Here is a 26,857-nt window from a genome sequence, read left to right as displayed (position 1 = left end):
TTATTTTGCCTGAGCACAGGCTCTGCGGCGGCTGATCCGGGTTATTAATTTGGCTGATTGAAGCATATGGCAGCGGCATTAAGGCGCACGTACGCTCAGTTTGAGGTCCTGTCCCCCTCCCCTCTTCGGGCCTTGCATAACTTGTCGATGACGAAGACGGGAACTGTGAGGTCGAGCTTTGCCAGGTAGATGACCGAGGTGCTGCGCTGACACTGACACTGGCACTGGCACTTTCGTCGTAAACGCATTCGGTGCCACCAGCCAGACAGCGTCCACAGGTGGGATGCACCTGAAATGCATACATTAGTACCTCCTTTATCGGCTCGTCACACGAATCCAGGATGCCATTGTTCTGTACCCTATCGCATTTCAGACGCCTCTTTCGACATGGCAGACACGAAGTGACTGGGCGTTGCCTTTTCTTTCCTTCCATCGTGGTTTAAGTGCGGTTCACCTAGCTGTGTGAGTGAAGCTGAACGCATCATATTAATGTACGTCAAATGCTTTGCCGACATCCGTTTAAAAGTAGTGGTGATTTTTCCAAGCCCGCCGTCATCCAAGATACTCGCGTAGCGACCAAGATCTCAGCCGATGAGGTTGGTGCATATTTTTCCACAATGGCGGCGGCCGCTCGGAGATCGGCCATGTGTCGGCGAAGCGGTGTTTTTTTTTTTTTTAGTCAGAAAACCATCATCCAGTCCCTATGGCAAGGGATGCAGCCCTGTTCTGACGAGGATCCAAAAAGCATATCCTACCTCAACGATTGGCATTTTCAAGTGCTTTTTTCCATCTTCGCGCCTCCGAAGGATGCTTCGAAATCAGGGGACACTTGTTGACTGGTCATTGACATTCATAGAGAAGCTACACTCTCCAACCAGTCTCTCGGGGCATGGCATGCACGTATTAAGAATAGTTGGCTCGAACTTGTCATTGTGGACACTGCGAGCGAAAGCTGTCTTCGGTTAAGTGGAATCTTTACGAACATGGAATGGGACGTTGACTTGTGCCTGCTTGTGGTGTTTTGGGTGTTTGGGTTGCGAGACATTTTTTGGATTCGCGCTTCTGGATTTATATTTCGCCGAACCGGATGAACGTTGCGGCGCTCCGTTCCGACCAGAAGCCGTGCCTCATTGTGATTGGATCAAGACGGGAGCGACCATGTTGCATGATTTGCGTCTCCATCATCACAGTCGCCTACCGCAATTGCACCTTTCTGCGAACCTCATTCAATCGTCGCCCTCTGCCGACCACACAGTCTTCCTGCGAGGGCCACCGTCATGGAGGCACCGCACATAGCTCTGCGAAATCTACCCCGGCGTGCCCCCCGGCTCGCGTCCTCATTTCGACATGCAGACCTTTCAACTGTGACTCTTGGTTACTCCCCGATGGCGGTATGGAGCCGGAGACAGTTCACCACCACTTCGAGTACTTCATTTCCAGGTGGCCCCATGGGAATGGGCGGCTCCGGTTCCGCTCCGACATACTTCCAACGACAGACGAGCCTTCCTGCGAACACCATTATCCGATTTGTACCGCAGCAGACTGCATGGATTGTGGAGCGCATGGGCAAGTTTAATCGGATATTGCAACCTGGTTTAGCTATCCTCGTACCTATTATCGATGTATGAGACATCAACCTGGAGTTACTAAAGAGCAGGGGCTAACACATGAGGAAAGCGCATCGCCTACGTCCAATCATTGAAAGAGGCGGCCATCGAGATTCCCAGCCAGAGCGCAATAACAGCTGACAATGTCACGCTCGAATTGGACGGCGTCCTTTACACAAGAGTATTCGACGCATACAAAGCGAGGTAAGCATGGGCAAAGATCAAGCACACTGTTGACTCGCGCTGAGCATGATCTAGTTACGGGGTTGAGGATGCAGAATATGCCATCTCACAGCTGGCGCAGACGACTATGAGGTCCGAAATCGGCCAACTCACTCTCGATCATGTCCTCAAGGAAAGAGCCAATCTCAATTCGAACATAACGCAGGCGATCAACGAAGCCGCACAAGAGTGGGGTGTGGTGTGCTTGAGATACGAGATCAGGGATATCCATGCCCCGGAGGGCGTAGTCGCCGCCATGCATAGGCAAGTTACGGCAGAACGATCAAAGAGAGCCGAAATCTTGGATTCCGAAGGTCAGCGGCAGAGTGCAATCAATATCGCCGAGGGCCGTAAACAATCCGTTATCTTGGCGTCCGAGGCTTTGAAGGCCGAGCAAATAAATATGGCATCTGGTGAAGCCGAGGCCATTCTGCTGAAGGCACAGGCAACAGCCCGGGGTATCGATGCCGTTGCAGAAGCGATCAAACGAGGAGAAGCCAATGCTCAAGGAGCTGTCAGCTTGAGCGTTGCAGAGAAATATGTTGCAGCCTTTGGCAACCTGGCCAAGGAAGGAACTGCCGTCGTCGTGCCGGGCAATGTTGGAGACATCGGCCAGATGATTGCTACCGCGATGGCTGTGTATGGGAAAGTAAACGAGAATCAAACCATGAATCTCGCGGCCAAGGTCGTTGGCACAACGACTGCGAAAGACGAGGCCAGATCGAAAGATGTTGGGGCGAGAGTGATCGAGGCGGCCCAGCACGGGGATGCCAAAGATGTTGCGCAGACAGTCCTCGAAGGGTTTGAGCAGACACGGGAGGCAAGGAGGTAGGCGGACGCCTCAATGGTATAACAATGGGACGTATCGTCTCAGGCAAATGCGAATATTCGACTCCTTCATGACGCAGCGACGGCGAACCTGCGTGTATTACTTGTTTGGATTGAGGACCAAAAAAGTCGATAGCCATGTACTAATAAACCAAAGTGCTCCATGACCGTCGGGAAAAGTACAGACAGACCAAATAGTAGGATATCGGTGTCTCTGCTTCTCAGCGAGTACTCGTAACATTCAGCCTTACCGGGAAAGCCTTGCCCAGTCTTGCCCCCCTTCCGGAACAGAAGCCCACCAGGCTGCGAGGCTGTCAGGCTCTCAGGCTGTCATATGCCAAACTGCAAACTGCGGACGGCGAACTACGCTTCAACACGGCCACAATTTCTGCTTCTCATCAGCCACCTACTAGTCATTTCTCAACCTTCAACCCGATCTTGATCTCGCTCTTCTGAGATGACCTAGTCAACCCCCCTTTCAGAATGTGCACCAGGCGGCTGCAGACATAGATCCGCAATGCACATCATCAAACCTATCTGGCTCACCCACGGAGGTTCGACGTTTCCCGCACCAAAACACCCCTGGACGCGTCGCAAACCGCGTAGACTGCGTCGCATCCACATTTCTACCCAGTCGAGAGGCTAACAGTTGGGCATGAACAGGCGAAAAGAAAGATTTCGAAGTCTACAGCTGCCATGTCTCCCCCGACGGCAAGCGTCTGGTCACCGCAGCCGGCGGTACGTCAACATTTGTGCACCATGACAAAGGACTTGCTCGCTGATTGACACTGAAAGATGGCTACGTGCGGATCTGGTCGACCGAGGCCATCTACAATGCCGCAAACGTGAAATACGACAAGCCCAAGCAGTTGGCATCGATGAGTTACCATTCCGGCACCATCCACGCCGTGCGCTTCTCCCCCGGCGGGAAATTTCTGGCTTCGGGAGCGGATGACAAGATTGTCTGCGTATATACTCTCGACCCGAGTCCGCCGAGCCATGCCACATTTGGTGTGTTAAGTCGCGGTGGGTTGGCGCAAAGATGCATATACTGAGATTGGGACAGGTTCAAACGAGGCCCCTCCAGTTGAGAACTGGCGCATTTTTCGCAGACTGATTGGACATGACAACGATGTACAAGATCTGGGCTGGTCATACGACGGGACGATCCTGGTATCGGTGGGCTTGGACTCAAAAGTAGTGGTATGGTCAGGCTTTACTTTCGAGAAGTTGAAGACACTCTCGAATCACGTTAGCCACGTCAAAGGCATCACTTTTGATCCAGCGAACAAGTACTTTGCGACGGCAAGCGACGATCGAACAATTCGGATATTCCGATTCACCTCTCCCACGCAAAATTACACCACACACGACGCAGTGAATAATTTCACACTAGAAACGACCATTAGCCAGCCATTCGTGAACTCACCCCTGACAACGTACTTCCGAAGATGCTCCTGGGCTCCGGATGGAATGCATATTGCAGCGGCTAATGCAGTCAATGGCCCTGTCAGCGCAATCGCCATCATCAATCGCGGCACCTGGGACGGAGACACCACCTTGATCGGACACGAAGGGCCAGTGGAGGTATGTGCATTTTCTCCGAGACTCTACGGGAGAGAACCTCCTAGCAAGCCTTCACTCGAAGAGCATCCTTTGCCTCACACAACGGTAATCGCGTGCGGAGGGGCGGATAAATGCCTGAGTATCTGGACAACGAGCAATCCACGACCCATTGTAGTCCAACAAGACATAGCTGGGAAGCCGATCTCGGATATCGCGTGGAGTCCAGATGGTCAGATACTTTTTGCAACTGCGCTAGACGGCACCATTTTGACGGTCATGTTCGAACCGGGAGAATTGGGCTACGCGAGACCCGTTGAAGAGAATGACCGGTCACTCTCCAAGTTTGGCACATCAAGAAAGGGGATCGGATTTCCTGAAAGCACCGACGCGCTCTTGCTCGAAGAAATGAGCAAGGCGGGTGAACTCAAGGGCGTGGAAGGGCGCATGGGCGCGTTAATGGGCGATCTGCACTCATCACAACCGGCGACAGCAGAAAAGGCAATCGCCACTACGAATGGTACAGCCACAAATACCGAAAACCTCACAAATGGCACCGCGCAAACGACGATCAACGGACAAGCCGCAGCGAAGGCGCAAGATGACCAAAACCAGGCCAAACTCGAGAGACTCAAGAATCGAGTCGAGATCACTAAGGATGGTAAAAAGAGAATACGGCCGCTTCTGGTATCTGGTGCCGGCGGGACAGAGTCTTCATTGCCACAGACGAAGCTGGTCAGTGCCAGTGCTAATGTGCAGACGGTCGATGCCCCCAAGACGGTGTTGGACCTGTCCAAACCATTTGATGGGCTTCCAAAGGGAGGCCTGGCGGCATTATTGCTTGGAAACAAACGGAAATATGCACAGATTGAGGGGGAAGAAGAAGGTACGACGGAAAAACGAGTGGTGGCAGCGAGCCAGAAGGGGGCTACACCCATTCTCGTTAACGGCGCCGATGGTCTTCTGCCCGCACAACATCAGCCAGCCGTGAGTGGCCAACAGGTGACTGCAGAGTTCATCCGGCCAGCTGTTATCAACCAGGCGTTGAGCGTCAGTCAACTTCGGCTTGCCGTTCCCAAAGTGCGAGTGCATATCGTCCAGGGCATTGATTCTACAGGCAAACCAGGCGAAGTATCCAGCGACACGGCGAGCAAATCGAGAGCCGAATTTGTCTTCGAGGCCAAGAATCCCTCAGGACAATCATTAACTCCTAGGGCGCAGGATCGCGAACCCTGTCGAATCACACTGACGAGGAAGGATCAGCCCCTGTGGCAGGATTTTCTTCCTCGTCCGGTCCTTCTGGTCACTGGGACTAGAACATTTTGGGCAGCCGCAGATGAGACAGGTTCTATTTACCTGTGGACACCGCATGGTCGACGGCTAAACAGTGCGCTGGTCATGGAAGCTCAACCTGTGATTCTTGCGTCGTACGATTCTTGGCTGATGTGTATCACTGCTGTTGGCATGTGCTATGTGTGGAATGTCAAGACCATGTCATCCCCACATCCGCCTGTTTCGCTAGCACCCGTCCTTGACGCGGCTATCCATTCACTGGCTGCTCACCCTACAGGTGCGCCTGCCATTACACAAGCTCGCTTGAATTCCGAGGGTCGGATTATCGTCAGCTTGTCCAATGGCGACGGGTATGCCTATTCGCCTCAGATGTTCTGTTGGCAACGGCTGTCCGAGGTTTGGTGGGCAGTGGGCAGTCAGTATTGGAACACGACCGATTCTTCAGTGGGAAACATCCAGTCTTCAAAGGCAAAGACCGACTTTGAAAAATCTGTGGATGTCTCTTCCGGCATTGTGCCGTGGCTCGAGAGAAACACCACGTCGGAAACATTGCTACGGGGACGGGCGTACTTCTTACAGCGACTTATCAAGGTCTTGTTGTCGCGAGAAGGGTTTGAAAGTTTCGAGTCTGGTGTTTCGATTGCTCATCTCGAAAATCGGATCGCTGCGGCGCTCATGCTAGGGGCCAAGGACGAGTTCAGGATATACCTGCTGGTCTACGCAAAACGATTGGGAGCCGAAGGTTTGAGGTTGAAGGTTGAGGAACTCCTGAGAACACTGATCGGCGGTATCGTGGAACCGTCAGGTCAAGATGGCGAGAGCGTTGCGGCGACCATGAATGCGGTGGACGGCCGCAATTGGGAGGAAGATTCCAAGACGATCTGCGGATGGCCTCGAGAAGAACTCCTCAAGGACGTTGTCTTGCTTCTTGGTAAGTCTCTTCTTCCCAGTGTTCGGGTTTGTCGGTATGCATTTACTCATTTGCTCGAACAGGGAAACATCGGGATCTACAGCGGATCACTGTGCCTTATGCCAAAATGTTACATATCGTGGACGACATGCCTGAGGATCAAGATCAAATGGCTCTGTAAGCTGGCTCGGTGCACGGGAGGCGCATGGGCTGGTCGGGAAGCATCTGCAATTGGACGCGAAGTGCAAGTCGAGCCCAGGGACGAGGAATGGAAGAGCGTCATTTTTACGGCAGGAGAATTCACTTGATCATTGGATTGGGCATGACTTCTGGGATGTGAAAAGCCGGTGATGGAAGACTAAAGTTCACATTGACTATGTTCCAATCTCCTCCAAATCCAACGAGCGCTTCTACTTCAAATCTTGCTCTACCAGTTCCTTACATGTTGCCATGGATCCATCGTCCCTTATGACGCCGACTGGCCAGCGAGTCCAATCCCTCAGTTGGCCCTCATCTGTGACAGCTGTCAACTCAGCCTCGAGTGCCGCGACTTCCAGCGCACCTTCACCTGTTGCCGCCTTCACATGCCCTCCCACTCGACAGTCCTCTTCTCCGATCACTCGCTCCTCACGCTCGTCTCCCAGGCAGTCCTACAAGAGTTCACGGTCTTCTCTCACTCGATACTCAGTCTACACTCGCCTACGTCGGTCGAACAGGGCCATCTGGCGCTGGCTCCTTGTCCTCCTCGCTGTCTTAATTTCCGCCCAACTCTACCTCAGCATCCGCTCTCACCGCAATGACCTCCTCTTTCACCTCCCCAAGGAATGGCGTTCAGGATCCCACCGCCTTGGCGCAAACAAGAACAAATACAGACCTATGAAATGGCTGACAGAAAATTCCTACCCGAACGATCTCCAAGCGAAGAGCCCAAAGGCTGCGTTGATTAGTCTTGTGAGGGACGAAGAGCTCGACGGGATATTGCAGAGTATGCGTCAATTGGAGTTCCATTGGAACCGGCGGTATCGGTATCCCTGGATCTTCTTTAATGAGAAACCATTCTCGGAAGAATTCAAGGTACGTGCAGCTCCATGGTGGCTCTGCTCTTTGGCGCTCGCTTGGTACCTGGGGTGGAAAAGAGGCTGGTGCCGAATGAAATGGATCCAAATCCTGAGAGCCCTGACTGACAACTCTTATGTGCATCTGCTGGGGAAAGGCCGCGACCTCGAACGCCACATTGGCGCAAACAGAGTATCATCTCGTCCCCCATGCCCACTGGGCTACGCCCTCCCATATCAACCAGACTCTCTACCACAACTCTCTGGACTACCTCTCCCTGACGTCCGTCGGCAAGGGCCATTTGCTCAGTTACCACGCCATGATCCGCTGGCAATCCGGGCTCTTTTACCTGCACCCGGCCCTGGCTGCATATGAGTACTACTGGCGCGTGGAACCGGACGTGCACTTCTTCTGCGACATCCCGTACGACCCGTTCCGGTTCATGCAGGGGACGGGGATGGTGTATGGATTCAACATGGCCATCCTGGACGACGCGCGGAGCTTTGCCTCGCTGTGGTCCACGACGCGCGATTTCATCACCGCATACCCGGACCTGGTCCACCCCGAAGCAAGCCTCGACTGGCTCCTCGATCCGCAGACGGGCCTGACCTACAACAACTGCCAGTTCTTCTCCAACTTTGAGATCGGCTCGCTCGCTTTCTTCCGCGAGGACGAGGGGAACAGGAAATACTTCGACTGGCTCGAGGAACGGGGCGGGTTTTACTACAGTCGCTGGGGCGACGCGCCCGTGCACACGTTGAGCGTTTCAATGTTCCTCCCGCCGGACAGGGTGTGGTGGTTCAGGGACATCGGCTATCAGCATGACATCGCGCGGCACTGTCCACCGCCAGGGCCTAGCGAAAGCCTCGCCGCCGCTGCTGCCGCCGCCCCCACCATCACCGGTCACCGTGCCAGCACAACAAGCACCGGTTCCAGCACCGTCACCAGCACCAGTTCCAGTTCCAGCAGTGAAGGAGAAGAATACCACCACGACCGGTTCTGGCTCCCCGCCGCGGAGGCGCGGCAGTGCACGTGCGAACCGACGTCTCTGGACGAGAACTTCTACAAACTCGTCCCCATGGAGTCGCCGCAACGCAAGCCCGCCGACACGTGCATCCGGCTGTGGCTGGGCGGGGACTTTCTCAAAAAGAAAGACGGCTGGAGCCAGGAGACGGAGAGGATGCTGGGCGGTGACGGGTATAGTGGGTACGTGATAGACGGGGATGTGATGTGATGGCTCCCCAGTGCCCGACCTTACGTGAATATGGGGGAGGCGGAAAAATAATTAAGGGGCTATTACGTGGTGAGGCTCAGAATGGCGGAAAGAAGACGTAGTTCTTGTTACTTAGGCTTACTAGTTACTTCCTCGGCACTTGTCCTTGCTTGTCCTTCTCCAGGCATTCAAGATTAAAGGAACAAACGGGCCGGGACATGTCAGCGCTGCTATGAATATAAATTTCGCCCTGACACCCTAGCGAGGTCGCGAGCTTGAAGGGGTCTCTGTAAAGAATATTTCACGGTCTTTGCTGGAAGGGGAGAACGGTTTCGAGGCAACGATCTTAGTGCACGAGCCCGCACCAGATAGGCGGTGCGGAGTACATACATGATAGCACGGCTAGGTATTTAAGGAAAAAAGGGATTCTCGAAGCGGGTTTTCGATCTTGAAAAGAACTGGTCTATTCGTTTGCTGCCATCAGTTGCCAAGTGGGTCATTCATCAAGCGTCTGTCTGCCTTGACGAGGTCAAGCTCGCGATCTTCTCGTTGTGTTGGGAACATGCAGTACTGACAGACTTCTGGGAACGGTTGAGATTGGGTCAAAGTCGCATCAGGAATGTCCGATTCTTTCCCTTCGGTGGGGGCCCAGAAGTCAGATATCACAAACAAACACATTGCCATGTGCGAGAGATAGCACTGCATGAGCCCCCAGATCGAAGGCTAGCAGCCAATGCGCAATGGTGCGGATCTGATAGAGCAAAATCGCGGAAAGTTTTGGACCTGTCCTTTGCAATCATCTCACGCCTTTGCCGCCCCGGCCTTGATGAGAATGATATCGCCATCTTCCACAACTGCGTACAAATACCATTAGCCACAGGGATCCCACTGAATTGGAAACTTGATTAGGGATCGAGAAGGATCAGACAACTTACCATAATCCTTCCCCTTGGTCATAACTTTCCCGGCCGCTCTCACGGCATTCTCATCACCATATTCCCTCAATGTCTCGTAATTATACACAATACACTGGATAAACGTCTTCTCGAAATCCGTATGGATCACTCCAGCCGCTTGCGGTGCCTTCGTGCCCTTCCTAATTGTCCATTGTCTCACCTCATCCGCACCAGTGGTGAAAAAGCTTGCTAGGTTGAGTGCCTGTCTCATCGTCACAATAACTTTCGGCAGAGCGGATTTGGTGTTGAGGTTTTTGCATTCTTCCGCCGCTTCGGCGTCTGACATGGCGGCTAGACGTTCTTCAAACGAGACCGACATGGGTATGACTGGATCACCGGGAGAGTTGGTTTTGATCCATTCCATCACCTTAGGGAGGTATTTATTCTTTTGGCGGAGATAGTCCTTTTCGGAGAGGTTGATAAGATAGACTACGGGTTTGGCGGTGAGGAGGAACAGAGGGTTGATGACTTCGATCTATTTCCACCTCGTCAGTTTTGGAGGAACATAGCCAGAAATGGTGTAGGTAAAATGAGATCGGAAAAAATATTGCTTCAGGGTTGGACATCCTCTCATAACAGCCTCTAACGTGAGATATTGGGTGAGACTGCTGTCGACGAGCTGGGATTATGTCGAGCTTATAGCTCTTGTTCATCATGAAAAATTGGGAGCACTGGCAATAAATTGGTGACAACGTACCTCTTTAGGACCCCAGTCACCCTTTCTCACATCCTTGCCGTCTTTCAGCCACTGTAGGATTTTGTCAACTGTCGCCTCCTCTTCTCTCAACTTCTTCATCTCTAGACTCTGACCACCTCTCCTGGTCTGTTTGGACAAGTTTTCCTTGGCCTTCTCCACGAACTCAATGTCTTTTAACCGCAGCTCCTCGGAGATGATGTCCAAATCTCTCGTCGGGTTGACATCCCCTTCCACGTGAATAATCTCGGCGTCGTCAAAACATCGCACGACTTCAAAGATCGCATCCACAGCCCTGATGTGCGACAGGAAGGAGTTACCCAGACCAGCGCCGGTCGAGGAACCTCGAGTCAGACCAGCGATATCGTACACGGTCAGATTAGCCGGGACTTGAGATTTGGGTTTGTAGTGTTCGCAGAGCCAATCGTATCGTGCATCCGGGACAATGACTCGCGCCTCTTCAGGATCGATAGTTGCGTAAGGGAAGTTCGCCGGGTTGCCTAGCGAGCATTTTGTGATGGCTTGGAAGAGTGTCGATTTGCCGACATTAGCAAGGCCAACCTAGAGCAGCTGGTGGTTAGTCACTGATTCGGTCAAGGATAAGTGAACGATCTTGTGCGGGACCTGCCTACATACGATGCCGCTCTTCAGATTGTTCCCAGGCCTGCCTAGCAGGATCTTCTTTTCTTCCACAGCCTTTTTGGGAGGCATCCTCTTCTTGGCGTAATTGCGTGTCTGAAAGATTTGGTTAACGCGGACAGAGGCAGTCTTCCGGAGAATGGGTTGCGAGTAAGGCTCAAATGCAGAACCGGCTGCAAGGATTGAAATGCGGAGCGAAGAAGCGAAAGGTGATATGAAGCAGGTAAGGGAGATCGTGGTGAAGAAAGCAAGAAGCCGGAGACTCGAGAGCTGAATTGCGCTCGAGATCCGTACAACAGACTTGTTAGTGAGTGTATCAAAAGGCTGATTTGCGTCGACTCGACTTTTTTTTTTTTGAGGATTTAGGCTGCGGCTGCTCCGCTCACGTGATAGACTGGTCGAAGATTATATGCACGTGACGCCAAGACTTGTAATGACGAAGTCGCCTTTTTATCTTGGGAACAAAAACCAGTGATTCAAGAGAGTGAGTTGAGGCAGTGAAGACCACCAACCTTGTGACAATAAAGTAATACCATGGCTCAAATGACACCTTTTACTGGGGCCTCAGTTGAGCCTCCCGCAGCCCCCTTGGGCGGAAACGCTGAATCGGTGGCTATTTCTAGGCCCTAAAGGGTTGACTTCGCCTAACTCTCAGCTGGATATTTACCTCCTTTTTAGGGTGTTATTGTTGATGATCGCATGGAACAGCATATTCGACCTAGACGGCTTGTGGGTGATACAGAGCATGCACGGGAATATCTAGGCCCTTTTGTCAAATACCATAGGCACTCTTCATTCTCTTCATCTTCTGAGGCCACTCAAGAGCTACAACCGCGGAGATCTGCATGGAGTTGTGCAGATTGATACAGCCATTCCCAACTGCCGCTAAGCTGCACTAACGCTGCCAGATGATATTCCTGTTGATGATCCTAATGTTGGACGAGTTTCGGGCGCGCTAATCCTGGAGATCTGTCGCCGCTCCTGAGCGGCGATTGCTAGCGGTGCAACAATCCGAATACAGTGGCAGAATTTACGAAAACTCTTCTGTTCACAAGCAACTCTTTATATACATGGCAAGGAACGTTCTTAGGGAGAACATCGATAGACAGGCCAATACGTGAGATTGTAGAGACTTTACTAGTTAAATATGACTGCTGAACACTGTTCTAGAAAGCTGTCTTGCGCACTCCTGTCCGTCATCAGGAACACTTTCGAGCACGCACTTTTACTATGCAGCGGATCAACATCGCAGGGCCTCAAGCCGCGGCTGCGCCTTTACAAACTCAAAAGTCAGCAATCTTCCTTCGCCAAACTGTGGCCGAACGCCTAGCATTCGGGCACCAACGGGGATTTGCTTTGCAGATCCAGGTTTCTCTAGACCCTGGGCTTTCCCTCTCTGAGCGTGCAAATCGGTCGTGTCTAGCTCCTCCGAGTACAGTAGAGCTCCAGCACACATGGCAGCCAGGGTTGAATCCCAAAAGCCATCACGCCGGTTGAGTTGGGAGAGAATTTGCAGTGCCTGACGTCGTAACTTTGGCTCACGACACCGAGTGACGACGATGAACAGCGGGGGGACTGGGGACAAAGCCGTGCATGTAAAGACGGCTTTGTTCAACTTTGGCAAACGGGAGAAGTATACGGGCCGTAATGTGGCAAAGTCTCCGTTCTCAAAATCTTGCAGTCCACATAATTCATATTTAGAGTTGGGAACCATAAATGCCTCAATTATCGGAGTCGATGCCTTCTTGCGTTTCCGGATGGTTGGTATAATCGATTCAGGTTGGCATTTGTTCTGAACCTCCAGCAAGGCTTGAGCAACATCGACCATTGACTGGAATATTGGCATGCATCCATCATAATCCATAACCTCATTCGGAGAATCAAGCAGTAGAAAGAGGCAGCACGAAAGATACCAGAGACGGAGAATCAGGACTGCTTCGTTGGAGTGGTTCGCTCGATCTTGATTGCATGCCGAGGATAGAGATAAAAGCCCGTCGGAGGCCCTCTTCCACTGATCGAGCTGTTGCGAAAGTCGTATGTACCAGGTTCCACGCAACGCAGCCATCTCACTAGAGCACTTATCCAGTTGTCTAACTGTAGCTTCCAGTGTAACTCCAATGAGCTGATCGACAATGTTTTCAAGTGATCCAGTGGCAGCTGCTACAGACTGAAACCGATCTGGAAGGTATGGAGGCTGAAATCTTAGAGACTGGTGACCTGTACACGCAGGCTGTTGGCCGAATTCTGCCAGCTGGCGATCCAAGCGTCTGAACAATATGATCAGCATTGTGAGCGGAATGTATGGTCGGCGGTGAACTGAGTGTGTCGGCCCAGCTGGGTTCACTTCTCTAGACACTGTTACATAGGTGTCGAGGAGCTTCAAGCCACTGTGCACATGAGCCTTAGCTGAGCCAAGATGTCCTTGTAAATGCTCGCAGAATGTGAACACGATACAAGCGATTAAGGTCACCTCCATGCACCTCCAGCTTCCTTTTGCGGCGACAAGAGCTTTGAGTGCGTAGGAATACTGTTCTAGGCCTGTCCTTAGAAAACCAGAGGCATAGAGCGTCTCATCTTCATATTCTTGGTGAAAGCTCCCCAAAGCGCAGACCGCATGGCGGATGGCTGTTTCATGATATGCAGCCTGTAGCACGAGCCTGTTCCAAACATCTATCTCTTCGAGGAAAGGGCCAGAAAGTTCCAGAGATGATCGCAGCTGGTAGAATTCGAAAGCATGTCGTTGTCGTGTGTCTTGTAGGAAAAGAGATGCAGAGAACGACGGTCCGTGGCTTATGTAATTGACGAACTTGAAAGATTTCACATTTTGATGGTGCATGACAACATCCACATATCCATCACAATTTCGACCACTTCGTTGGCATCGATTACATTGCGGCTTCGATTCGTCACATTTGACCTTGCGGATCCTGCGGCTGTTGTTAGTGATGTATACAAACACGACATTCGCGTACGAAGGATAAGGAAGGACAGCACGATCAGGAAGTGTATTAGAAATGTGGATTTGATAGGCCCTCAAGGGTACACACTTGCAGGTTTTGCAGCCAGTCCTTGCATATGCACGATGCTTGATTTGTTGCGTCGACGGCATCACAAATACGAGTCATGGCATGAGACACACTCGCACAGTAGGCAAACAGTCTTTAGACAGTCACACCGTGTGAACTCCTTGTGCAGAATGCCACCTTCTCACTCTGTTGTGGCGCTACTCGCGTGTTGCGTGGAGCTGAGAGGATGCTTCGAATTTCGCTGGCGTTGGGGGACTCACTCCGTACGAGGTACAAATCCAGGCTCTCCTTTAGCTACCTAAGGCCCACCGTGAGATCTATGGAGTGCACGCTAAGCCTTTCGCAGCCGTTACTCCCGACCCCTCCATACAAGCACGATTACCGTTGTGGAGCCTCGTCGCTCCTTCCTAAGTTGGATGCCAAGACACTAGCGTGGCCTATATCCACAGCGCTAATGACCTATCATACTCATGAGCAAGCCTCTCGTCCAGATACAATAGATCTACCAGATAATAGCTCGCTAGCTAGTTCCAATACACTTGAACACGCTTCCCCATGCTTGGAACTTCTACCTAACAAGATACCTCCATGGCCTCACACAATACCATAACTCCGTGTTAGTACTCCCTTCTCGTCACATGTTTTGCACTGTGGGTGTACGATAATATCTCTCGGCGAGTGGCTGTGTGCTTCTAGGTCGGACAGCGGACGTTTTTGACCCTGCAGAATCCTCTTTATTTGATTGAGTCTCTCTGTGCACGTACTCGGTACGCACATGAATTTCGCCATGGAGTTTACTATTGCGCCGCGTCAGCCACCCCCGTCCCATAATTGCAGCAAATTGTCCTAAGCACACGCCCTTGCTATTGGCCGGCTCGCAATTGCTACGCCTTAAGGAGATATCCCTCTGAAACAATGGTACTCTGTTTTATCGGCTCGAAATAATGGGTGTGCTATCCTCCAAGATAGTTATTAGCACTTTGGACTCGCGAGGTATAAAAACCTCTAGGCTGTTACTTTCTAGTCAAATTCCAATCCTCGACTACCCTACGAAAAACCAGGACGGACGCCTCTGCCTTACTCGTTGAGATTTTCCTATTGGTATCAGTTCTCTAAACTTGTCTCACTTTCTCAAAATGCGTCAAATGTCATTCCCCATTCTCGGATGGACATATGCGCTTTCCTGCTTCATTTTTGCCCTGGCAGCAGCTAGCCCACAAATCCTTTGGACTGATTGTCGCGAGCACGTTCCACCTAGTCCTGTTTTCGACTCGACCGGTATTGATCTTCAACACCTTCCTTCAACGCTTAAATGTGGCCATATTGTCGTGCCAATGGACTACTCGAGGCCACTAAGTGAGAGTAACAATATTACTCTCGGCCTCGCCATGTATCGACCCATTCAGCCAAAAGGCATCATCTTCTTGTTGGTCTTATCCTTGCAAAATGTCTGGTCGCAAAGAATATTGACTTAGTGCAAGTTGTCCCGGTGGCTCGGATAATGGTGTGGTATATGCATGGAATGTTGCACTCAATATTACCTCTCCATTTACTCCTGATTTCTCGGGGTTGACAGACTACGACTTGATGAGTGCGGAACATCGGGCCGCTTCTTGTCGTTGAAACTGATCATCTTCTCAGTGATGGACATTCGTGGTACATATAGCTCCAATCCTCTGAACGTTTCGCTGGACAAAGTACTACCTTTGTTTGCCCCCTAGTGAGTCTCTCGGCCCATCCTTACTCAGAGTGTACGAAGCATAACAGTCAAAAAGCCCAACATCTCAGACCGAATTCGATAATGTGAGAGAAATCGCCGCTGCCGCCATACAGTCGTGGATTGATTCGAGTTTACCCCCTGGAATCATCGGGCACGTCGGAACACGAGAGGTTGTGCAGGACTACAATCAGATTCGTCAGGCTCTAGGTTACGAGCAAATACATTTCCTAGGCGCTTCATAGTGAGTCAAGTCCCTCTTGGGCTGCTGATAGATATGCCCCTAACTACAAGTGACAATACAGTGGTAGCTATCGAGCTTTGCAATTTGCCCACACGTATCCCGACTCTGTGGGCCGCTTTGTGCTGGACGCGGTAGTGCCACATGGGGTTGTACGTGCACCAATTTTGAGGTTTATACTGAGAACTGATGACCATTTGCAGGATCCTGGCCAGCAAGCGGAAAATCAGATAGTAGCCGCGAATCGGGTCTTATTGAGAGCAGATGCATATTGCCAGAACAACTCTTCATGCCCCCTCAGAGATGCAGGCAAGGGCAGTGTTGCAGAAGTGAGGGCCATAACCTCAAGAACTTGGGCCTGACAAGATGATATGCTAAAATTTGCCAGGCATACCGTGGGATTATCAAGGCGGCCTCGAACTCGTCCATCGATTCTGTTTGGGCAGTTCAATCAGCTGTCACTGGGCTTTTTCAAGGCCAGCCAGACTTTCCCCAGATTATTGATTTGATTTCGACGTTGTCGACGAACATCAGCGCCCTAGAAGCTTTGCCGGAACAAGCATTGACAGTCGAGAGTATCGTTGCTTACATTCTGGAGTGCGGTGACTCTCGTACGTGTGTCTCCATTCACGAACAATCACGGTCGATCTGACGAATGTCTAGCACGAACCAAAACCTTCTCCGAATTTCACAAATCTTTGAACGATGGTTTGGCGGTAAAATCTCATTTTAAGCTTGACTTCGACGGAGGCATAGGGCTGACCAAGGTCGGTTAGCATGATCCCAACAACTTGGGTCAAACGACAGGCTGGTTAACACAAGTCAGTTGTCTCACTAATTTGCGTCGTTCTACCTCATGCTAACAGGGTCTAGCTTGCTTGTTCAGCTTGGCCTTTTGATACAGCATCTTTGAGACGGCTCCGCACAGAAATACCCATGCTCCTCGTCACAGCAGATTTCGATGGCAGGTAGGTGTTGGACGAAAGGACGGAAATGGTAATGTTCCAAGCAATCCTCTGACAACTTCCTTGACATAGCGCGCCCACGGAATGGACGACGATGACCATGGGCGATGTTCCCAATGGCCATCTAGTTGTTCGGCATGGCGATGACCATGTTTCATTTAACTGTAAGTACCATCTGCTCCCTGCAAACGTGAAGTTTTCCATAACAAAAGAGAACTTACTTGGGCCTTACTTTCAATAGTACCCGACCAATACTCAACCGAGATCGAGAACGCCTTCTTGCGGACTGGAGTTTTACCGCGGCAATCCAACGATAGCTCTGTGACTGTCTACGCACCGCCTATGAAGAGAGGTCCCATTGCTGACCCTTACAACGTTCCGACTGGGTTTTTGGCGGGCGACGTGGATAGTGCATGGTTATGATCTGGAAAGAGTTTCCTTGCGGCAAAAGCGATTGATGAGATGCTGAAGTCTGTTTCTATGTCGCCATATGCAAGCCTCACGTGTCTTTGGAATGCCCTTGACTACTTACCGTTGTGGTTGCGGAAGACGAAGAGACGAGCGCAATTATTTCCGAAAGGGCAGTCACAATGACAAGTTGAGGGCGATACCTAAACTCGTCACCTCACATCTTCATCCTCAAATTTCAGGCAGAAAGCCATGTACTCTATCTTTGCTGTTCCGATTTTTTCTCTCTTTCAACGTGTAAGGTAGGATGGCTATGTCGATCACTGAGTTAGGATACTCAAGCGCGGTCAGTATTCTATCATTACGGTTGATGTCGGAGCCGGTGAGGAACCCGCCGTTGGCTTCCCATCCACAGACACGTCGATGGCCTTTGGCAACTGCGGCTTGCATACCAGCAATAACGTATGGACTCCCGATTTTTGTTTTAGGTTGGGGGGCAGGGGCGAGAGGCCCGCGGTCGATCGCGTCATTGGTGCTGATAGGTACTACTACGGCGTCGGCCCCCAGGAATTCTGCGACTATCATGCCCAGGAGGTCACCCCCGAAGAACCGAAGCTTGCCACCTTCTGGGGCAACGAGGAGCCTCATGCCTTGAAGGACCTCGCTTTCAAAGAAATCCAGGTAGCGCCTGATGTAGGCGCCCTGACCCTCGCCTAGGACGGGCGGAAGATCGGACTTTGCATTGCGTAGATTGCCTCTGTCATCAAACGGGGATTCGGCATAGAGCTCGTTCAGGAGCCTCTCACGTACGCGATCAACATTAGCATTAATCAATCGCTCGTCCTTCTTCAACAGCTCGCCTGTGGAGGTGTTGAGTTTGTGCCCGTTACGGTCGAAAGGGATATGGCTGCCGGTAACCATGATGGAACCTTTCTCCTTTTGAAGGGCATAGGATGTCAGTGCGGGAGTGGGAATCGCTCCTAGATTCACAGGGTACATGCCCTTATCCCTCAGAGCTTGCTCGACTGCCTGAAAGATGCCACCACGATGGTTCTCGACGAACTTGGTAGAGCTAGGACGAAGGTCGTACGCAAAATAAAAGTCATCACCAACCCGAATGCCGCCTTGGGAAGGCTCGAGAGAGAGGAGGTAATCGATCTCAGCAACGACATTGGTGTAGATCTCGAGCTGACTCAAATCAACGACTTTGCCACGACGGCCACTGGTGCCGAATTTCAAAGGCTGTGGTTCATAGCTGAGGCGGACCCGTAGAGTGTATTACTGAGAAGAGGTACCAAGTAGGATGAACGGTGAATGTTGACCGGAATAGCTCTCTCTTGTCCCCATAAGACTTGCAAGTTGAAGAGGTCAGCTTGGAGGTTTCAGCGTCCCTAATTGTTTCCAAGCCTTTAGCATCCTCTGAAGATTGGTTGAGGATTCTCTGAGGAATCGTACACGATATCAACGGAAAAAAAGGCCACTTGGCTAGATCAAGACGGGGTGAGACATTCTCGACTTATAGGTGGAGTTTTCTTTGAAACAGGCTCTCGAGCCGGCACCCTGTACAAGAGATCAACATAGGCCAATACGAAATATGAGGCTTAAGTACTTCGTACTATGTGGGGTTATCCCATATAGCCAGCCTCGTTAGGCACTCCCTATCTCGTAAGGCTATCTACCATGTTAATATTGTAACAGAGCACTTCAGGGTTCCGCGTGCACGTGCAACAACGCACAGAGGCCTATCCAGCAGATCGGGAATCGAGAACGCGTTTCTGGTTGATGCTGACAAGACAACACCACCACCAACACCACCCAGAGAGGAATAGCGGCCAGGGCTACGAACACCTAGCACAGCGGCAGCATCGAAGAACAGGACAGAACTGATAAAACACTCAGGAATTAGGTAGACGGCGCCAAAAAGCCATGGAATTCATGATACTCTGCTCAAACTGTAAAGAATGGCACACTGCCAGCACTGTAAACTGTTCCGCACCCCCTTTCTGCCAGCCCATTTTGGTTTGACATGTGACTAGCCAACTTTTCCTCCCTGCCATCGCTCTACCAGCCCAGCACAGCCCATCACAGCACAGCCACTTTGCCTTGTTACACTATAGAGTATCGTTTAGAGAGTTATAGATAACATAGTCCTAAGGCGATTACCTCGAGGCTTCGCCGTCGTTCCCCTAGATCGGTAATTAGTTATAAAATTACGGACTAAGGGAAGATGCGTTGCTACCAACTGTGCAATGAGATGTAAAAGTGTATTGAAACTAGCTAAATCTATGTGGCCTGGGAGGCTGCTTTTATAGCTATAATTACTAGCGTCTTGGCGTATTCCACACTCGCGATCCGCCGTGGCCGTTCTCTTCTGGAACCTCGCATTGAAGAAACCTCGGTTCCTGCACTTGCGCGGGAACTGAGTTGCGCGGACCGGTAAATGAAATGCTATTGGTCAACGGCTTTCCGACCAGCAAGCCCCCTCGACCATGGCCGCAGTTGTTGAACCTATTCACCTTCGTCGAAAGCCGTAGTGCTCCATACTTTCCGCTGTGGTCTGGAACGCGAATGGCTTTGAGGCGGGTGGTGCAAAAGGAAGCTTTACCACGGGCACACAACCTATTTTTTTTTGGTCTTTTGAAGGGAACGATATGATAGGCGCGCAGCCAGTTCCCTTTGAAGCTTTAGCCCACTGGCAGAAACATCTCACTCCATGGCGATAGAGGGGCCTCATGAGATCTCGTATAGAAGACGGAAGAAAAGGTAAAACCGACGGTCTAAAACCGCACGCAAAAAGCCGCTTTGATCGACATCGATACCAGTGTAATTTCTGAGAACTATTTGTGTAGGGGACTCTGGTCTACACCGTTCCCGCAGGACCTTTTCTGCGGAAGATATTGATGTTCAGATCTCACATGGTCCTGCTCACTCCTGCCTGCTGGAATCTCGGCTGAGGTTGGCCTCCGGAAAGACTGGTCTGCAAACAAGCTGGCCAAGAACTTCCCTGTAATCTTAAGGAATGCAATCATCGAAGCCATGATTCTCTCTCACGTGTTTGCTCTTCATTTCACTTCATACATGTCAGCCTGGTGCGTCCGACCTACGTCTTCGACAACCTACTCCATGGTTGGTGCGCTGAACAAATCATCTATTACCCTCTCCGGCCTCATCATCTTCGATGCACCAGTCGCAATTCCTAGCGTGTCGGCAATCTCTGTTGGGCTCGTCAGTGGTATTGTCTATGCTCTTATCAAGGTCTGGGAATCAGCAAAGCCACACAAGCATTCTTCCTAACTCCAACATTCTGTTGTCTGACTGGGTCTCTTGAGAAGACTTGCATTGATGATGTCTCTCCCTGTCAATTCTGAAGGAATTGTGCCACTCTATATACCTATTCGCAGAGACTGAGAATCTCTAGATTAGCCATGGTATCTATCCTGATTCATCGCTCCAGACCGTGAAAATATCGGCGATCGGCAGTCACCGACAGAGACTCTAGGAGGAGTCCGCCGACAGTGGTTCCAGACAGAGAATATGTGCCGTCGGAAGGCGCCGAGGTTCTGCAAGGCTGAACTGTCTGTATAGACAACGTGGTGGAGAGGGCCGGTTTACGTCAACACATTCCAATGATTGCCAGCAGCCAGAGAGAGCAATAGAGACAGTCTGAAAGCACAATGGGGATGGATGCCTGGAGAAGGGCTGCCAGCGATTCTCTGGCATCATGTTTGTCCACGTTGTAAGGTACTTTTGATGCGTCGCGAGACGTGTTGTTACAGTTGGTCCTTGGTCTTTCCACGTAGCCCGGGCCTTCCACCTAGCTCCCCCTAGCCCCGTAGATAAATAACTACATACTTCCACCGCCATAGAGACTGGCTACACGTGTGGGCGGGTTGTTGGGAATTGAAGCCTGCAACATTACGGGCTGAAATGAAAGAAGTTTCAAGGAGAATACGGACTTGATTTTCTCGATCTATCTAGGCTTATTCGACCAACGGTTGCGGTTGCTGCATTGCTACCAATTTCTATACCCTTGGGAATGAAATCGTCAAACGCCAATGAGCAGGGTGAACATTCAGCAGAATCTCAAACCCACCCTTGAGAATCTGGCGGCCAAACAGATTCGACGAGAGCATACGGAAAATGTGACTGCATCCCTCAAACTTATCTATGGAAGAGTCAGAGCTCCGAGTGTCTATTTGTTGGCGATCCTGAAGATCGACCCAGTGATATATATCTACCTCAGCCACAGTTTCTCAAATCTGGGTTTGTATTTACCCTGGTGTTGACAGGGTCGCGAGATCGCCACTGTGATAAACCACCTGAGACGCTAGGCGTTTCACCAACTGAGGAATCTACCTTCAACCTCGTTGTTCTCGCAGACCTGTGATAGGATGGCGACGGAATAGGAGGTTTCAGGAATGCTCTTCAGGTTACAGGCCAAAGTGTATATAAACAGGCAGAGGCTCTCTGAATAGCCAGCGGGACGGAACACAATCAAGCAGATAGATCCACTCTCATTCTGTGTACAACACCTGGATTGCTCTGATCGAGTGGGGAATGTCTTTGGTGTTCAAGGCGCCGCCATTCCACACGGCGGTATACCTCAAGCCTGCAGAGTCAGTCTTAGATTGTGTTTTCAAGGCTTGAGGCTTAGCCAGGGCCCGGACAGGGTTCAGCGCGAGTTCACTCACCGGTGGCAATGTCGTGGTCACGACACCAGTCCAGGAAGTTCTTCGTCCCCTGCACGGCGACAGGGCTCTTGCTGGCTATGGCAACCGCGATGCGGAGAGCTTCGTGAAATGCGGCAGCCTTGGTCGGCCAGATACTGTTGGCGAAGCCCACGCGGAGCGCCTCGTCCGCCCCGAAGGCCCTGGCGGTCAGCGAGACCTCCTTGACCTAGGCATACGAGCCGACAATCTTGGGCAGCCGAGTCAGGGTGCTCACATCGGCCGCCAGTCCCGCATCGACCTCTTTGACGCTGAACGTCACGTCGGACGTGCACAGCCGTAGGTCGGCACACGTAGCAATGTCGACTGCCAGCCCGACCGTGATGCCATGCAGGACGCAGATGACGGCGGAGCAGACTAGCGTGAGCTGGGCAACCCGGACTCATCGGCGGGGTGGAGGGACGACGTACGTTTCTCGCATCGCTCAATGCTCGTCACGCAGTCCTGGGCGCGGACGGCGAACTTTCGGACCCGCGCTGCGTATCGCGCACCATCGGCAATGCCTTCTGGGCGTGGATTGAAGAGGGAGCCGGGAGACAGGGCGGCCGCCAGGTCGAGCCCGGTAGAGAAGCCTCGCTCCCCAGCGCCCGAGAGCACAATGGCCCGCACTGAATCATCCTCTGAGAGGTCGTCAAAGACCTGTCGAAGCTCCATCCACATGCTACATTGGGATAAGGGTGGTGAGATACAAATCTGCGAGACGAAAGGCTGAGGATTCGTGGTAGAGCGTTTCCCACGCGTCACTCACTCTTCTGTAAAGACATTCACCTTGTCGACCCGGTTGATTTCCACGTGGGTGACAAATTCTTGGGGCACCGAGACTTTGAAGTGTCGATACGATGTAGAAGCCATCATGGTCAAGGCCCAGGTGGATGTGCCGTAGTCACTTCGATACTCATTCACCCTTTTGACAGATCCGGATCTTATTTACCTATGTAACGAAAGCAACACACGTAGCATACTGTATGGCTCCTTGCCCGAAGCTAGAAACCTGGGCCTCACCAACCTGACTTGTCCACCTCCCTCCCCTTCCGCGTATTGGCGAGACGGCAGGACGGTGGAGATTTTGCCTCGGTACCACCAACCGTCAGCCGCAGGAGGGCTGACCAGGCTGATCATGTCGTGGTGTGGATCAAATCATTGGTGTTGTTGAGCCTTAGCGCCTTGGCATCCATTACACAGATAGACAGCTGTCAGACACTCTCCTTCATAGATACACGAATACCATACCGCCTGTTACACTCACACAAGACCTCTTTGTCCCACAGCGTCAACTCTGGCAATCCCAAAATGCGGGGGCAATATCACTCCGCGACACTAAAATTCTCAGACGCGGACTCCCATGGATCACAACTCCTCAGGCACCATCTTCCATCCTCCTCCTGTAAGCCCGTCAACCCAACCTGACCGTCCAGTTCGCTCTCGATACGCCCTCGACAAGCCACAGGACGACGACCATGACTCCGCCTCCAAGCAAGTTTCGCATTCTAGAAGCATCCGGCCTCCCCAAGAGGGCGGCCAGGGCTTGCTTGTCGTGTCGGAAACGGAAGATTCGTTGCGACGTCAGTCACACCAGCCAGCCGTGCTCCCGTTGCCGCGCCGAGGGTTTCTCGTGTGAAGTCCTGCAACGCTCACGCAAGAGGTCGGCGCTGTCCCCAAAGCCACTGAAGAAGACGAGTTTCGTTTCCGGACAAGTCCATCTCAGGCGCTGTTCCAAGGTCAAACCGCTCAGCGAAGACCCAGGTTTGCAAGCTCATACATCTACCTCGGACGATGAATCATCGGCCAGCGAGTCGCGGATGCCATTGCCTCCACCATGGCCTCAATGCTTGTTGACTTTCACTGCAAGAGACTCGGGAACGGCATACACCGGCAGCGTGCATGACCACGCCTTCGACAACAGTCTCGCCTGCCTGGGCGAGACACCGGCGGATGAAGCACACAGCCCGGATTTCGACACAATTTTCAACTGGGTCACGCAGCATGGCGGGCTCGATTTCCTCTCATGCACTCGAGATGCCGGACTCAAGGACATGGTCCAGGCTATCCATGCTTGCCAACACCATCTCTCCGATCACCTGCGCGCCACGCATCTCGTGCCGGAGCTATGCCGGCAGCCGAACGCGTCTTCCACCGACTTCCCCCTCCTTGCGTCGCCTCCAATCGAGACGCCAAAGTCCGGGGATGAGTCCTCCCCGTCGTTACCAAGGTTGAAGCAGCCATTCTCACCGAGCCCTATGTTGGACCGGCTTTGCTCCTCCGACGTGAAATTCTTGGAAGACAACGGCTGTTTTCAGGTGCCACCCAAAGTGATGCTCGAGGTCTCCTTGAGGGAATACTTCCTCCACATCCATCCCATGTTGCCTGTTCTCCATGAGCGCGACTTCTGCGGAGCCTTTAGCGACATTGGTGGCGACAAGGCCGTCCCCAACCGTCCGTCTTTGTTTGTGTTCCAAGCCGTGCTGGCCGCCAGCTCCCTGGTAAGCCCTGCTGATGACTGCGATACCCTCTTCGGTCAACGAACAATGCACAGAGTTTGACTGACTCATCATGCTCGTCAACAGTTTGTCCCCCTGGGCACATTAAGTGCCTGCGGATTTCAAGACCATCAAGCTGCACGCCGGTTGCTGTGTCGCCGAGCCTGTGTAAGTCCCGAGTCGGCCTAGACATCCATGCATTCCCCCCCCTGCTGACCTTTGTTAGCTCCTCTACGATTTGGGGTGGGAACACGATCCGATCACCGTTACGCAGGGGGCTCTGATCTTGTCCCTCATCAGCTCCAACAACAATATGGCCAAAGGTAACAGCTTCTGGCTCATGACGGCCGTGCGGTACGCCACGGCAGCTCGACCGAGTCCCGGCAATATCCACGCCGCCGCACCGCACGATCTCTGGACCAGGCTATGGTGGTGCTGTATCATCCGGGACCGGCTCATTTCATTAGGATCAAGACGACCGCTCCACATCACCTTGGACACGTTCAATCCACTGCGACTCCCCTCGTTGACCCTCGCCGACTTGGAAAACGATCGCGACAGGTCGCTGGTGTATGATCGAACCACGCAGAGGCATCTGATACGGTGTTTTCTGCGCCAGCTCCAGCTGGCCATCACCCTATCAAAGCTGCTGACCCTCATTTACCCGCCTGATGGCTCAGTGGTGCCGCAGATATCCTCATTGAGCGACTACTCAGAGACTCTCCTCCGGGTAGAGCAGTGTAAGGACGATCTACGAGACTGGTCAGAATCAACCCGCCTCCATTCGTCGTTCAAGGCTCCGTCGCACATATCTCTGATACTATTCGACCGGTTGTTGAGCATGTCGTTCCAGTAAGGATCTTTTCCATCCTTCCCCAAGTTCCGACTCGACGACCCACCGCACCTAGCTGACCGCCGGAAAACCACAGCACCGCCGAGATCGCTCTCCACTCTACCGAGTTTCTTCTTTCTTATTTTTATCCGTCGTACGCAAACGCCCTGATCGAGACTAGGCTCCGTGTGGCGCGAGAAACCATCTACGAGGGCATCATGTCTATTTGTGAAGCCACCGCCGATCTGTCCGCGCGTGGCTTGGAAACCAAACTGGATATGCAAGGGTAAGGAGAGCCCTTGACCAGTCCTATACCTTCCCACTTCCCATCCCTTCCGGCCTCTACTAAGCTATCTCTTCTGGGGCGTGATCTCCTCTCTTGCCGAGTTGCAGCTCTCACTAAGATATTTGTTTTGCATATGGCAGTCCCGCATACACGGCCCTTCCGCTCAAGGTCCTGGAAGTTGGTTTCCAGCTCGACACCGAAAGCTGCGAATCAGTGACTCTGCACCACCATCTCCGAACGCTTCAAACTGCTATGAAAGTATACAAGAGCAAGTGGGACGGGATCGACCCTGTCTTTAATCACGTTGGGGTGCTGATTCCGATTCCCTCGGCACCACCCATCTATGAGAGCACAACCGACCCTTCGCTGCCAGAAGCCTATCGTCCGGCCAATGCGATCTCGACTTCGTCGTTTAAGCACACGTGGTGTGAACTGTTCAGGCGACACCGCGCCTTATACCTTCAGGTCACCACGACTTTGAACTTCTGTATCGCCCGGGGGGAACAGGTCGGACCTCAAGACTTGCCGGAGCAGCTTCGGCCAGACTTCTTCACGCCTGCATCGGCGGCCGTCAAAGCGACCAGGGTCGGGTCACCAATTCCCTGGGCACCCCAAATGGTGACTTTGGACAATGATTCATGGCTTGACAGTCACAACACATCCCTTGATCCTTTGTTGGCCCCGGGACCGCAGGAAGAGACCGAACATCTGACTATGAATAGTAGAGAAAAACACGGAGACCAGTTCGATGACGGCCTGGATGCCTTCTCGGGATCCGCCATAGATTCCATGTTTTCTATGGGACTTCCAACTCTGGGCACACTGACTCCGTGGGATGAATTTCTCGAACACCAAAACAATGACGCAGAACTCTGAAATAACAGAGCGCCGTTGCCGCAAAAAAACTAAAAAGGAAATCAGACGGTGGTAAGACGCAATTGACAATCTGCAAATCTATTGCACATATCCTTTCACGACCATCACATGCCAGGATTTGCAGACAGCATGCGAAATTCCATGTTAATAGCCGCCTAGGATGAGCGTGTGCTAGTCTGGACTCCTCTACTTAATACTTGCGAGTCCATACTCCGGGTCTGTTGGATCCGATTGTGATGCCGCGCCGTGGGACATATGCCCTCCCTACATGACTACGTATCCTTCTGGGCCTGGGCTAAAGGAATATTGTACCCGTCATCC

The 26,857-nt window shown here is 52.1% G+C and overlaps 10 protein-coding genes across 10 annotated transcripts; 6 read left to right on the top strand and 4 right to left on the bottom strand.

Moving 5' to 3' along the window:
* Nucleotides 1-1,385: 1,385 nt before the first annotated feature.
* A1O5_05215 (cell division cycle 20-like protein 1, cofactor-APC complex) lies at nt 1,386-2,661 on the top strand (the record flags this gene model as incomplete). The annotated part of the gene is made up of 3 exons (XM_007745817.1): nt 1,386-1,622; nt 1,678-1,811; nt 1,866-2,661. The coding sequence occupies 3 exons, from the start codon at nt 1,386-1,388 to the stop codon at nt 2,659-2,661; spliced, it is 1,167 nt and encodes a 388-aa protein (XP_007744007.1).
* A 513-nt stretch (nt 2,662-3,174) lies between these two features.
* A1O5_05214 (protein HIR1) lies at nt 3,175-6,604 on the top strand (the record flags this gene model as incomplete). Its single annotated transcript, XM_007745816.1, has 5 exons — nt 3,175-3,211; nt 3,321-3,395; nt 3,453-3,668; nt 3,724-6,444; nt 6,507-6,604. The coding sequence occupies 5 exons, from the start codon at nt 3,175-3,177 to the stop codon at nt 6,602-6,604; spliced, it is 3,147 nt and encodes a 1,048-aa protein (XP_007744006.1).
* Nucleotides 6,605-6,873: 269 nt separating this feature from the next.
* On the top strand, nt 6,874-8,713 carry A1O5_05213 (uncharacterized protein; the record flags this gene model as incomplete). Its single annotated transcript, XM_007745815.1, has 2 exons — nt 6,874-7,497; nt 7,637-8,713. 2 exons carry the CDS (start codon nt 6,874-6,876, stop codon nt 8,711-8,713), a joined length of 1,701 nt encoding a protein of 566 aa, XP_007744005.1.
* Nucleotides 8,714-9,493: 780 nt separating this feature from the next.
* A1O5_05212 (uncharacterized protein) lies at nt 9,494-11,053 on the bottom strand (the record flags this gene model as incomplete). The annotated part of the gene is made up of 4 exons (XM_007745814.1): nt 9,494-9,546; nt 9,628-10,123; nt 10,346-10,903; nt 10,979-11,053. 4 exons carry the CDS (start codon nt 11,051-11,053, stop codon nt 9,494-9,496), a joined length of 1,182 nt encoding a protein of 393 aa, XP_007744004.1.
* Nucleotides 11,054-12,221: 1,168 nt separating this feature from the next.
* Nucleotides 12,222-14,090, bottom strand: A1O5_05211 (uncharacterized protein; the record flags this gene model as incomplete). The annotated part of the gene is made up of 1 exon (XM_007745813.1): nt 12,222-14,090. One exon carries the CDS (start codon nt 14,088-14,090, stop codon nt 12,222-12,224), a length of 1,869 nt encoding a protein of 622 aa, XP_007744003.1.
* A 2,940-nt stretch (nt 14,091-17,030) lies between these two features.
* On the top strand, nt 17,031-17,353 carry A1O5_05210 (uncharacterized protein; the record flags this gene model as incomplete). Its single annotated transcript, XM_007745812.1, has 2 exons — nt 17,031-17,094; nt 17,172-17,353. 2 exons carry the CDS (start codon nt 17,031-17,033, stop codon nt 17,351-17,353), a joined length of 246 nt encoding a protein of 81 aa, XP_007744002.1.
* A 216-nt stretch (nt 17,354-17,569) lies between these two features.
* Nucleotides 17,570-18,259, bottom strand: A1O5_05209 (phosphomannomutase; the record flags this gene model as incomplete). Its single annotated transcript, XM_007745811.1, has 1 exon — nt 17,570-18,259. One exon carries the CDS (start codon nt 18,257-18,259, stop codon nt 17,570-17,572), a length of 690 nt encoding a protein of 229 aa, XP_007744001.1.
* A 3,593-nt stretch (nt 18,260-21,852) lies between these two features.
* A1O5_05208 (uncharacterized protein) lies at nt 21,853-22,920 on the bottom strand (the record flags this gene model as incomplete). Its single annotated transcript, XM_007745810.1, has 5 exons — nt 21,853-21,947; nt 22,030-22,208; nt 22,245-22,422; nt 22,476-22,726; nt 22,814-22,920. 5 exons carry the CDS (start codon nt 22,918-22,920, stop codon nt 21,853-21,855), a joined length of 810 nt encoding a protein of 269 aa, XP_007744000.1.
* A 602-nt stretch (nt 22,921-23,522) lies between these two features.
* A1O5_05207 (uncharacterized protein) lies at nt 23,523-25,398 on the top strand (the record flags this gene model as incomplete). Its single annotated transcript, XM_007745809.1, has 3 exons — nt 23,523-24,545; nt 24,630-24,710; nt 24,769-25,398. 3 exons carry the CDS (start codon nt 23,523-23,525, stop codon nt 25,396-25,398), a joined length of 1,734 nt encoding a protein of 577 aa, XP_007743999.1.
* A 194-nt stretch (nt 25,399-25,592) lies between these two features.
* A1O5_05206 (uncharacterized protein) lies at nt 25,593-26,536 on the top strand (the record flags this gene model as incomplete). The annotated part of the gene is made up of 2 exons (XM_007745808.1): nt 25,593-25,660; nt 25,801-26,536. 2 exons carry the CDS (start codon nt 25,593-25,595, stop codon nt 26,534-26,536), a joined length of 804 nt encoding a protein of 267 aa, XP_007743998.1.
* Nucleotides 26,537-26,857: the final 321 nt, after the last annotated feature.

The sequence above is a fragment of the Cladophialophora psammophila genome, assembly GCF_000585535.1.
Source record: "Cladophialophora psammophila CBS 110553 chromosome Unknown aczJe-supercont1.7, whole genome shotgun sequence".
Lineage (NCBI taxonomy): Eukaryota > Fungi > Ascomycota > Eurotiomycetes > Chaetothyriales > Herpotrichiellaceae > Cladophialophora > Cladophialophora psammophila.
Note: the sequence above shows the minus strand (reverse complement) of the source record. Positions and strands in the feature narration are given on the sequence as shown.